The 12264-nt window shown below is 40.2% G+C and overlaps 1 protein-coding gene across 2 annotated transcripts; it reads right to left on the reverse strand.

Moving 5' to 3' along the window:
• Positions 1 to 9410: 9410 nt before the first annotated feature.
• Positions 9411 to 10706, reverse strand: LOC129021054 (zinc finger protein 302-like). 2 transcript variants are annotated; one of them, XM_063657740.1, is made up of 3 exons: positions 10607 to 10706; positions 10267 to 10350; positions 9411 to 9544 (listed from the first exon to the last, which is right to left on the reverse strand). In XM_063657740.1, exons 1-3 carry the CDS (start codon positions 10704 to 10706, stop codon positions 9411 to 9413), a joined length of 318 nt encoding a protein of 105 aa, XP_063513810.1. The 2 variants fall into 2 exon arrangements, with proteins under 2 accessions (XP_063513810.1, XP_063513808.1); XM_063657738.1 differs by having other exon boundaries at positions 10267 to 10353.
• Positions 10707 to 12264: the final 1558 nt, after the last annotated feature.

Consider the following 12264-nt stretch of genomic DNA (forward strand, 5'->3'; position numbering starts at 1 on the left):
GTTTTGTAGCCTTTCATAGCATCTGAAATAATATATCTCTAAATATTTATGTGATCTGTTGCAGACAGTAAAATATGGAAAACTGGGTACTCATTTTTAAGATGTGATCATAAGAGTCTTTTGATGCTCCTTCCTAGCACCTCTCTGGGTGCTACTTAGCCATTGCCTCAGAGAATGTGAAGAGCTACATTACCCAGAAGGATGTGCTTCATAGGCCCAAATGACAGCCTAGGATAGGAGTGTTTCCTGCAGCCTGCATTGCCATGGGCTGGACTTTTGGCACTGCTAGGGTGGACTTTCATTTGTCACATGACCTATCTGCTCACACCACCCAGGGGAAGCAGATGACTCTTTGGGACCAAGCTAGGAAGGCCAGTCAGGAGGATATGAACCATCTAGACACCTTTGTAGGGCCTGGGAGAGAGTTCAGCTGAGTCTGAAGTACTGATACAGTCACTTCCCTCCTAGCACAGGTGTGTTAACTATCCCCCAGTCTCACATTCTTGGACTCTCAACCACATGGCTGTGGCACACTGACATGGAGGATCATGGAATCCTGGGTTTCTTCAGGCCTTCTCTTCCTGCTGATAGGGTTACTCTCAGTCCAGAGTCCTAGACAAGAGAAAATTCATCTTTCTGGAAATCAGTGGTATGTGGTGGGGAAGTATGAACCATAACTTCTTAGTACCCTCCATTCGTGTACAGTGGCATGTGCAGATCCTTGGGACAGCATGGCCTGCAGAATCCAGAGACATGTTTGGATCATGCTGCACCCTATCTCAGGGCTGTGGCCTTGTGCAAGCTACCTTGCTACCCTTCTCCTCCATTTTCAAGGAAGCCTTAAAGGGGAGAGTATCAGAGATGGCTAATGTGTGATGTGTGTTCCCAGTGCCCAGCACCATGCAGGGACCATCCCTCTGGATGTTATTTCTAGAGAGATACATTTCTAAGCCTATAAATCTGTCCTGTACTCCATCTTCCTTTGCTCACTGTTCTCCTGCCAACCTGTACTGATCATTCCAAGCTCTTTCCCACTTCCCAGTCTTTCCTTCTGCCTGGGACACTGAGTCCAGATCTCTGCAGTGTCTCTCTCTCTCCTCTCCCTTGCATCTTTTCCTGTTCTGCACCAATGTCACCTACTAGAAGAGACTTAGGAGAGACATTTTTTTTTTCCTTTGGCCTTGCTAGTTCTACATTAAGTATTTCTTATCTTCTGGAATCTTTGTGCAGGGAATGTGGCACACTTATAAAAGTTGAGATCAGGACTTTGTTGGGTTTTCCAGGATAGTGTGGAAGCAAAGAGGAAAAATACAATAACACTAACAATAACAATAATATAATAGCTGCCTTTATTGAGCTCTGAGGGTAAGTTATTATGTAGCACTTCATTTAATTCCAGTTTCCTCAGTTAGGTTCTATTATTCCTGCTTTACAGAAAAAGGATCTGAGGTTTGGAAAAATTAAATTACCTTCTCAGGGTCACACAACTCTTGGCAGAAACTTACACCCTGTATGTTGATCCCTTGAGCCTATGTTCTTTCTTCTTCACCACCATTCCTCCTCAGTGGGCTGGGGAAGCCTGGGGTGACACCTGACAAAGATTTTCTCTTTCTTTGACCAAACTGTAGCCAGGCCCCTCTGAGCCTTCTTGAATAGGCCTGTCAAGTTTTGCCTATTAAGACTTGAACAACAGTAAAGTTTCTAATGACTCTTAAAGTGCTGGCCTGAAAAACTCAAGGCTGCCCAAAGGATTTCTTCCAGCTAGCACCTGAAGATAAGGTCCCTACCTCCCAGCCTCTGTGGGAGGATAGGAGCCTAACTCAAGTGCCAGTAGCAAACCCAGATAGACTGCACATAGACCAGCCCCCTCCCTTCCTGTGTTTTGTAATTTTTCATTTTTCTGACTCTACTGAGCCCCTGCTCTCCACCCCCTCTCTATTTCCTCACCCTCCCTTTAACATACTCATTCACTTCTGTACAAATCGAAGCTGAGTTCAGTTCATGCCAAATTCCTTTCCCCATTGCAGTAGTTATTACCAATTAAAGTCCGTTCTCACCACTGTCATTAATGTCCAGCTTTGTTCATTTTTGACACACCTAGTGAGCTTTGCAAGGTAGGCAGGCCTCCCTCAGCATTAGGTAAGCATGGTAGTAAATGCAGTATGGGACAAATTCTAGGCAGAAGAAACGGCATGGCCAAAGGAAATGTTTTTTGTTCAGGGAGGCAAGAGAGCCTGTATGGTTGCCAAGATAAACCTCAGTCTTCTGAGATTTGTCCTAGGAGGGCAATATTGTGTGGTCTTTTACTGAATGTTCAAATCTAGCCTATATTCCTAAGATGTGTGACTCTAAGAGACGTGCTAGAACTGCCTGAGTCTCAGGTCACTAGCATGAAGATGATTATGACATGTATCTCACAGTATTTGGGAAGATTAAAAGCAGGAAAAGCACAGCAACAAACTTCCATGTGCAGGTACTTTGTAGCTTGCTTTATAAATCTTTCAATTCTCACAACCACCTGGTAAGATGGGAATTGTCTTTGTTTTGATGGAGAAATCGGGAAATGAAGTGACTTCTCCAAGGTTATATAGTAAGCAAGTGATAGTCCCCATAGGCTGAATTCACACCTGGGAATTTGGGTCCAGAGCTGAGAACATTTAATTGAATGCAGCACACAGTGCAAACACAAGCCTCGGTTGCTGCTGCTATTAATAATATTGTATTATGATCATTATAATTTTTCCCTGTTTATCTTTAATGCCAGAGTGCTTACACTCTGCACCTCTTGGGCCATACGATCTTGTCATTGTCTTGTATCTTGCATCAATTACTTCTGCATATACAGCTTTTTTCCTCTAACACAACTGCAATTTGTTTAAAGACTGACTCCCCCTCAACAGCAAAGAATTAAGATTCCAGGAAGTGCTCAGTGATATGTGCCTTGGTTCTTTCTAGATGTTTACCAACAACTGAGCTCTAATCATATCTGACTAACCCAAGGCTAACAAGGAAACTTTGACTTTCCAGGCATTGGTGATCTTCAATGACAGGCTGTAACCTCCACTCAGGAAGAGTGAGGGCAGTGGCACCCAGCCCATGGAACTCTGTACTCAGAGATGATGCTGAAGACCTGTAGTCCTCTGGTCTCCGTGGGTAAAGCCTCCCCTTTCCTCCATGTGAAGCCTGAGAGCCTCCTTCACTCTGCCCTTTTTCCAGCTCTGTAGGGCACCCTCCTTCCTTCTCACAGACCTGCTGAATTCTCATCTCATCTCCTACCTGGTCTCTTTGTTTCTCCTCAGGTTATTTTGGGCAAGAAACATTCCCTCAAAATGGCTCAGATACTAAAGGATTTGTTGTAAGGAAATGGGGGCATTTTGTAAGAGCTGTCCCTCAAAAATGTGAAATAGTAAATACATAAGAGTGACAAGTGATTAGATGTGACATCTGAAACCAGAATGATGAAGCAACCATGAGAAGACAATGATGATGAAATCAATAGCTAATATTTATTGAACGCTATTGAGAGGCCAGGCATTGTTGTAAACACTTTGCATCAATTAACTCATCTAATTTTCATAATAATGCTGTGAGATAGCTTTATTACCATTTTATAGATGGAGAAACTGAGACATGACATAGTGAAGTAGTTTGTCCAAGGTCACACAAAGCCAGTATACATGCAACTTGGATTTAAACCCAGGTAACATGACTCCAAAGCTTAATGCTCTTCACACACATGCACCTTGGAGCTATTAAAGGGTATGGAATGTTTATCTATTAGGTCCACAGTGGATGCTCAAGAAATGGTTAATAAGTATGACTGAGGAGACAATATGATGTCAGTGACATCGTAACATCATTATGACCTCAGCCCAATCTTCTATCATAACAAAGTAATAGTCTCTTATTTTTGCTCTTAAAAGCTTCACTATCTTAATTTAAAAATATAGCCTTCTGGCTGGGTGTGGTGGCTCATGCCTGTAATCCCAGCACTTTGGGAGGCCGAGGCAGGCAGATCACTTGAGGTCAGGAGATCAAGACTAGCCTGGCCAACATGGTGAAACCCTGTCTCTACTAAAAATACAAAAAATTAGCTGGGTGTGGTTGCACGTGCCTGTAATCCCAGTTACTCAGGAGGCTGAGGCAGGAAAATTGCTTGAACCTGAGAGGTGGATGTTGTAGTGAGCTGAGATTGCACCATTTCACTCTAGCTTGGGCAACAAGAGTGAAACTCCATCTCAAAAAAAAAAAAAAAGATGGCCTTCTTTTTCCTAATTCTGTTATTGTGAAGGCACTTTAATTCCAGAAATGTAAAGCATTAATATGTGTATGCTCATGCTTTTTAAATGACAAAGTATTTGGAGGAATCTTCTCATAACAAAGTGACATGGTGGCATAAAACTATATGTAGTGGAAACAAAATCTGGGCATTATAGGACTACTTCATCTTTGTGGTACCAGTTCCTTGGGAGAGCTGAAGAAGGACAGAGAATGAGAGAAAAGAAAGCTACTGTCATTATCCCATAAGTATATATGTGGTAGCCAGACTGTCCATAATTACAGCTGTTTGATACCACATCATGCTTCCTTAATTATATTTACTTTAGAGTCAGATTGTTGTCCTGCTGCCAGGCTGGAAAGCAGTGGTGTGATGATGGCTCACTGTGACCTTAAACTCCTGTACTCAAGCAATCCCTCCCCATTCAGCCTCCTGAATAGCTAGGACTGCAGGCATGTGCCTACACCTGGGTAATTAAAAAATATTTGTTTTAGAGACTGAGTCTTGCTGTGTTGCCCAGGCTGGTCTTGAACTCCTGGCTCCAAGCAATCCTCCTGCCCCAGCCTCCCAAATTTCTGGGATTACAGATATGTGCCATTGCGCCTGACCTTTCCTTACTTATAAGTCTAAGATCCCTCAATGTTTCATAGAATTTCAATATAAATTTCATGATTAAAATTAAATCAAATGAAAGATAAAATCCCTGCCAAATAGTAAAAATTTACCACCCCATTCCAAACCTACCGTCTCTATTCCAAAGTGCTATTGGAATATGCCTCTATGCTTTTAGCTTTCAGTTAAGGTAGTACATGTATCAGAGGAGGTACGTTTTGTTGAAAGTCAGAAACTTTATCACTCATTCCACATCAGAATTATTGTATGTATAATATAATGTTCCTTTTAAAAATAATAACATATCTTATGATTCTCACCTGCCGTAGTGAACAAAATCTGAAGCATAATCCATATCACAGCGCTTCACTTACATCAGTGTCCATACACTCCAAATCAAATTGATCTGCATTACCCTTCTAATCACAAGATAGGATTCTAATCACAGGGCCAGTGAGACTGTTCTATTTCTTTTTTTTTTTTTTTGAGATGGAGTCTCACTCTGTCACCCAGGCTGGAGTGCAGTGGTGCGATCTTGGCTCACTGCAAGCTCCACCTCCTGGGTTCATGCCATTCTCCTGCCTCAGCCTCCTGAGTAGCTGGGATTACAGGCATGCACCACCATCCCTGGCTAATTTTGTATTTTTAGTAGAGACAGGGTTTCTCCATGTTGGCCAGGCTGGTCTCGAACTCCTGACCTCAGGTGATCCACCTGCCTCGGCCTCCCAAAGTGCTGGGATTACAGGCATGAGCCACCGCTGCCGGCCCCATTTCTTATCTAGAACTTAGAATATTTGAAGCCATCCTCCCTCCTTACAAACCATAACTATCTGTCAAGTTTCAGTGCAGAGAACAAAAACTCTCTTAACTATTTCAAGACATATATTGCAGTAAATCAGTGCTTTCAAAATTGGTAGGTGGGCTGTAAAAGTAATGAGAACACTTCTGGACTAGTGACTTCAAGGTAAACTCCTATAACTATGACCCAGAGATGGAGAAATGACAGTTGCTGAAACCAATGATGCTGCCGGCAGCACTACCTCAAAGCCACAGAATCTGAAACTAGACATGGGAACATGGAATCCAGCTGCAGCAAGTATGACAGAACTCGACTGTCTGCTTTACCTAGATTAACACCCAGCACACCACATACACACACGCACAGGCACATGCAGGGATGCACACAGCTACATGAGTAGTACTCATTACATAGTGTTCATCATTTAGGATTCATTTCAAAAATCACATCCAGCTAAGCCTGCTCTGATCTCCTGTATTATGTTGTTTCTTAGTTATTTTCTCATAGCACTTGTAAAGGATTATTTCAAATTTATTTGCTATCCATTTCTCTTGTCAGATAACATCTCTGTGAGAAAAAGACCACAGTTGTTAATTATTACAATGGTTATCAAAATGTGCTTTCTGGACAAAACAGTGTTAGTGTCACCTAAGAACATGTGAAAAATGCAAATTCATATCAACTCATACAGAAACTAGAACTAAGGCTAGTTTGAGGCTAAAGCAATCTGTGCTTTAACAAGCCCTCCTAGTGATTCTGACGTATCTGAGCACCACTAAAACTCAGAACTACTGGATTCCTATATCCCATCACTGTGTAATATACATGAGTGATGCTCAGTAAATTTTCTTGAAACGTTTTAAGCCCACTGGAAATGGACTCTGAATAATCCTCACCAAAATACTGCTATTCTTAGTACAAAGAGCAGGCATTTTTCTCTAGGTTTGCTGGTCTCCCACTAAAGGCTACACTAAGGCTCATCTTAGTGAAATTTTTTGCCAGAAATAGTCACAGAGAAAGAGTTCATGATATACAAAATGATTTTATTAGATACCAAAACCTTCATTCACACCATTTTATTTCTTTTGCAGCTTTAATTTTTAACATTATAACATTTACTGGCTCCTCTGGGTGACTAAATATGAAGATGCCCATTAGCTAAAAATAATTTCTAAGTAGAACTCAAGTAAAACTGCAAGCTACTGTTGTAAGAAATGCATAATTATGCTTATTTGCTCTCCTGTAGAATCCAGTTTACAAATAGCATCACTGCAAAGATTTACACATAATTCCTAAATCCTTCAGGTTGTTCTACCATTAATCTTCTGATGTGTAGCAAGATAAATACTCTTAGTGAACACTTTGCTACATCTCTGAAATGAGATTTCTCTCCAGTTTGAGTTCTTTGTAAAATAAGGGATGCACTTGGAACTGAAGACTTCCCTCAATTTCTAAATTTTCTTTTCTTTTTTTTTTTTTTTTTTTTTGAGATGGAGTCTTGCTCAGTCACCCAGGGTGGAGTGCAGTGGCACAATCTCAGCTCACTGCAAGCTCCACCTCCTGGGTTCACACCATTCTCCTGCCTCAGCCTCCTGAGTAGCTGGGACTACAGGCACCCACCACCACACCCGGCTAATTTTTTTGTTTTTGTATTTTTAGTTGAGACAGGGTTTCAATGCATTAGCCAGGATGGTCTTGATCTCTTGACCTCGTGATCCACCTGCCTCGGCCTCCCAAAGTGCTGGGATTACAGGCATGAGCCACTGTGCCCGGCCTCAATTTCTAAATTTTCTACATTCATACAGTGTCTCTCCTGTAGGAGTTTGTTGGAGATTCTCATTGCCTATAGTCTTTCCCATATTTGCTACATGTACAGGGTTTTATCCTAGTGTGAGTATACTTAGGTCAATTAAGGGACTAATACTGACAAAGCCTTTCCCACATTTATGGTCTTCATATGATTTCTCTATGGTATAAACTCTGACAAATAAAAACATCTGCATCATTGCTAAAAGTCTTCCCATATTCGCTACATTCATAAGACTTTTCCCCAGTATAAATTTTTCTGATGTTAAATGAGGATCTATGAATGAAGTTTACCATGATAAACACTGCTTCATATACATTCTCTTCTGTAAAATTTCTCACATGTATAGTGATTCATATGGTCTAGAGGCTCTTCCACACTTACCACACTACTGGGTTTCTCTCCATTATGTACTCTTTGATGGGCAGTAAGATTTGAGCCTTTGCTAAAAGCTTTCCCACACTCATTACATTTATATGGCTTTTCTCCAGTATGAATTCTCTGATGTACAGTAAAGTTTGAACTACAGCTGAAGGTCTTCCCACATTTAATGCATTCATAAGTTTTGTCTCCAGTATGAATTCTGTGATGTTGAAGCAGGGATGACCTATGACTGAAGGCTTTCCCACATATACTGCATTCATAGGGTTTCAATCTAATGTGATTTCTCAAATGCATATTCAGTGGTTCAAACTGGTTGAAGGATTTCCTGCATTTCTAAACTTCAAAGGGTTTTTCTTCAGTATGAATACTCTGATGCTAACAAGAAATGAGAGGCTGCTAAAGACTTTCAGGCATTTGTTGCATTCATATTGTTTCTCCATAGTGTGAATTCTTTGATGTCGAGTAAGGTGTGAGCTACAGCAGAAATCTTTCCCACATTCACTACATTCATAAGGTTTCTCTCCAGTATGGATTTTCTGATGGTGAATGAGAGATGACCTATGAATGAAGGCCTTTCCACATATATGACACTCATAGCATTTTTCTTGAGTATGAATTCTTAGATGTTGAATGAGAAGGGACACACAACTAAAATACTTTCCACAGTTCATACATTCATATGGTTTCTCTCCAGTGTGGGTGCTCTGATGGTTAGTAAGTGATGAGCCATGGCTAAAGGCCTTCCCACATTCAATACATTTGTAAGGTTTCTCTCCACTATGGCTTATCAGATGTTGTGTAAGAGATGAGCCATAGCTAAACATCTTCCCACATTCACGACATTCATAGGGCTTCTCTCCTGTATGAATTCTCCAATGGTGATTGAGGATTGACTGTTTTCCAAAGGCTTTCCCACATTCACTGCATGTATAGATTTTCTCTCTATTATGAGTCTGGTGAGGAGATGTGCTCTGGTTAATGGCTGCTCCACTTTCATTAGAATTCAAAAGTTTCTTTCCACCATTGAGTCTCTGATTTTTTGCAACTGACTTTTTTGGTAAATTCTTCTTTAATATATCATATTTGTGTGAATTCCCTTTAGCAGAATTTTTTTGTGCTCCAGAAAGAGTAGATTTTGAATGAAAGGTGATTCTAAATGTGTCATATTTGTAACTGTCCCCAGTGGGGCTTTCTCTAGAGATGAGAGTTGCTGGTCTGAAATGTTCTACATGAATTCCATGCTTCCCTTCCAACTTCTCTATATGTTACAAATTCTTATTAGAATTTGAAAATTCATAACTTTGTTTAAAAACTTTTTCTATTATTACTGTTTGGGGTGAATCTTCCTTATAAATATCCTTTTTTGTTGATAATTCCTTTTTTTCCCATCTTGATTCCCATTCTAAAATATATCAAGAAAGCACAGCATGGCTTTTTTCTTTTTTTTACTTCTTGAAAAGAACCTTCTATGGTGGAATTAGGAGAAATGGATAAGAAATGAAGCCCCCAGAAAACACATAGTCTGACAACTAAAATATTTCAATGATTTCTGAACAATGCTCAAATGGAGCAGAGAATACAGAGTTCACGGAAGCAGCAGGAGTGATAACAGAAATGGGTAAAATAGACATAATAGATAAAACAGTATGTGAAAAGAAGGAAACTATCAGAAATAAAATGTGGAAGGCATTCTGGATTCCAAGCCATCTCTTTGTGCCTATATTCATATGTGAAAGATTGCATTTTGTCTCATAGCTTTTTTCTCTAACCTTCCATTAATCTCAATTTGCTGCCAGATTAACATGCTTAAAACACAGAATTGATACTACTGCATTAAACAGTTGTGGTAAAAACAAAATAATCTAAGTGCTCTTTATAGCTGACAAAGATTTAGGCCTTCTGAGGTTATGAAGAAACTGTGAATCATATCACTTATTGGACATTAGAAAATATTATTCATAGGAACGTATTTTATATGTTCCTTACTTCCTCTAATATGTTCATATTTCATCTACAAAGTTCAGCTTTAGAAAAGTGATTTTCCATCTAATTGACAGTTTTTCTTAGCCTAAAAGTATCAGTATGTTTTTCCTTATGTAGATTTAAGAAAGAATAATTTGCCTTACTTTGTCATGATAGAGTAACAATTTGAATTATTATAATGGCAAAAAACTCTAACCTTGATTAGATGACATGAGTGATACAGATAATAATTTGGGATAGAGGAAAAATTATTTTGAAAATCTAAGCTAAATATCCCTCAATTTTTCATTTATATTTGAGGTATTTGAAAATAGTATTCCTAAAATGCCTCCACACTCATTATAAACATCTTTAACCAAATCTCCCTTTGTCTCATTCACCATGACTCACCTGGAATCATACCTTTTGATAGTTTTTTCTCCATCATCCAGGGCTCTTTCCCATCCTCCAACAACGTGATCACATGTGGCTTAGTTATGGAAAGACCTGCTTACAGGAAGAATATAGAATTGTTTAAGCCGTGGTCCTCTATTATGAGAGGCCATCACAAGAGGGACCACAGGAAGGGATGAAGGGTGTTCATTGAAATGGAAAGATAAGCTTCAGGCAGGGCACAACAGAGCTGCACATTTCCTTGGGAACATGCTACAGAAATTCAGCCATTTACTTAGGAGGATCTCCAGCAATTCAAGGTGGCAAAAGAAAGTGTCCCCTATTGGAGTGGATGGGGTGATATGCTTACCTACAGAGACCAGGTTCTTGTAATTCTGGACCATCACATCCTTGTATAAGTCCCTCTGAGCAGAATCCAGCCATCCCCACTCTTTGTGAAAGAAGTCCATAGCCACATCACTAAATGTCACCAGAAATAGCAAATATATTTAGGCTCAGCCATTGCCCAGGCCTCTTCTGTCACTGAAGGGTAAAATTAGCCTGGTTGTGGAAGAAATGGAACAAGATTCAGGAGTTGTGACAAAGATTGGGAATGTGATGTCAGGTAAGTAATAATAGGACAGTTATGTAGATGAAATTATTACATAATAAGGGGGACAGTTATGTGCTTAGAATTATTATACAATAAGGGTGAGAGACAAATATGAGAGCTTTGCTTCAGTAGAGTTAACTTTTTGTTAAAAGTTATAGAATTATATGAATTTAAAAAAATCAGCATTTAACATTTGATAGCACAGAGTCAAGTATTTGGTTATATCTTTTATAGCTTAAGTACTAGGTAAGTAATTAAAAAATGAGGATAAAGCAGTTGTCTCTCAAATGGGACACTCAGGATGATCAACTAAGGCTCACAGAAAATGGGTTCAGAAAAAAGACATCTTTATATTAAAGACTGATAGACATACACTGTTACAGTTTGATTGTATCTCCCAAAAAGCATGTATTGAATTTAATCTCCATTCTAACAGTATTGAGAGGTGAGAACTTTAGGAGATGATGAGGCCTTGAGGGATCTGCCCTCATGAATGGATTAATGTCATCATCGAGGGAGTGTGTTCCTTATTTAGAAAATGAGTCTGGGGTCCCTTTTACCTCTCTCTCTTCTCTTTGCCCATCGACCATAAAAGGACACAGCAACACGGCTCTTGCCAGACACCTTCCCCTTGATCTTGGACTTCCCAGGCTCCAAAATCATGAGAAGTCAATTTCATTTTATTTCTTTTTTTTTTTTTGAGATGGAGTCTCACTCTATTGCCCAGGCTAGAGTGCAATGGTGTGATCTTAGCTCACTGCAACCTCCATCTCCTGGATTCAAGTGATTCTCCTGTCTCAGCCTCCCAAGCAGCTGGGATTACAGGTGCCCACCACCATGCCAGGCTAATTTTTGTATTTTTAGTAGAGACAGGGTTTCAACATGTTGGCCAGGCTGGTCTTGAACTCCTGATCTCAAGTGATCCACCCACCCCAGCCTCCCAAAGTGCTGGGATTACAGGTGTGAGCCACCGTGCCCAGCCAAGAAGTCAATTTCTATTGTTTTTAAATTACTCAGTCTGTGGTATTCTGTTATAGCAGCACAAATGGACTAAAACATACACATAACTGATTCATAAAAAAGAAAAATATATTTATGGTGTATACTTAAACTTTGTACTGATAGACATTTAATAACTAAAATAGGAGACCCCTGGGTGAAAAGACTGAAGGCTGGTTTCATGTCATAGATCAGGGGTCCCTAACCCCAAGGCCATGGGCTGGTACTGGTCTGTGGCCTGTTAGGAACTGGGCCACACAGCAGGAGGTGTGTGGTGTGCAAGTTAGCATTACCACCTGAGCTCCGCCTCCTGTCAGATCAGCCGTGGCATTACATTCTTATAGGAGTGCAACCCCTCCTGTGAAATATGCATGCAAGGGATCGAGGCTGCACACCCCTTATGAGAATGTAACTAA

The sequence above is a fragment of the Pongo pygmaeus genome, chromosome 20, assembly GCF_028885625.2.
Source record: "Pongo pygmaeus isolate AG05252 chromosome 20, NHGRI_mPonPyg2-v2.0_pri, whole genome shotgun sequence".
NCBI classification, from domain to species: domain Eukaryota; kingdom Metazoa; phylum Chordata; class Mammalia; order Primates; family Hominidae; genus Pongo; species Pongo pygmaeus.

Excerpts from the sequence above, each read along its gene's own strand:
- LOC129021054 (XM_063657738.1), bottom strand. The coding sequence starts at position 10,706 with ATGGACTTCTTTCACAAAGAGTGGGGATGGCTGGATTCTGCTCAGAGG. Across the intron at positions 10,354-10,606 it reads CAAGAACCTGGTCTCTGTAG|CAGGTCTTTCCATAACTAAG; the intron begins GTAAGCATATCA and ends TCTTCCTGTAAG. Across the intron at positions 9,545-10,266 it reads GGAGAAAAAACTATCAAAAG|TTTCCTTCTTTTCACATACT; the intron begins GTATGATTCCAG and ends TATTTCTGATAG.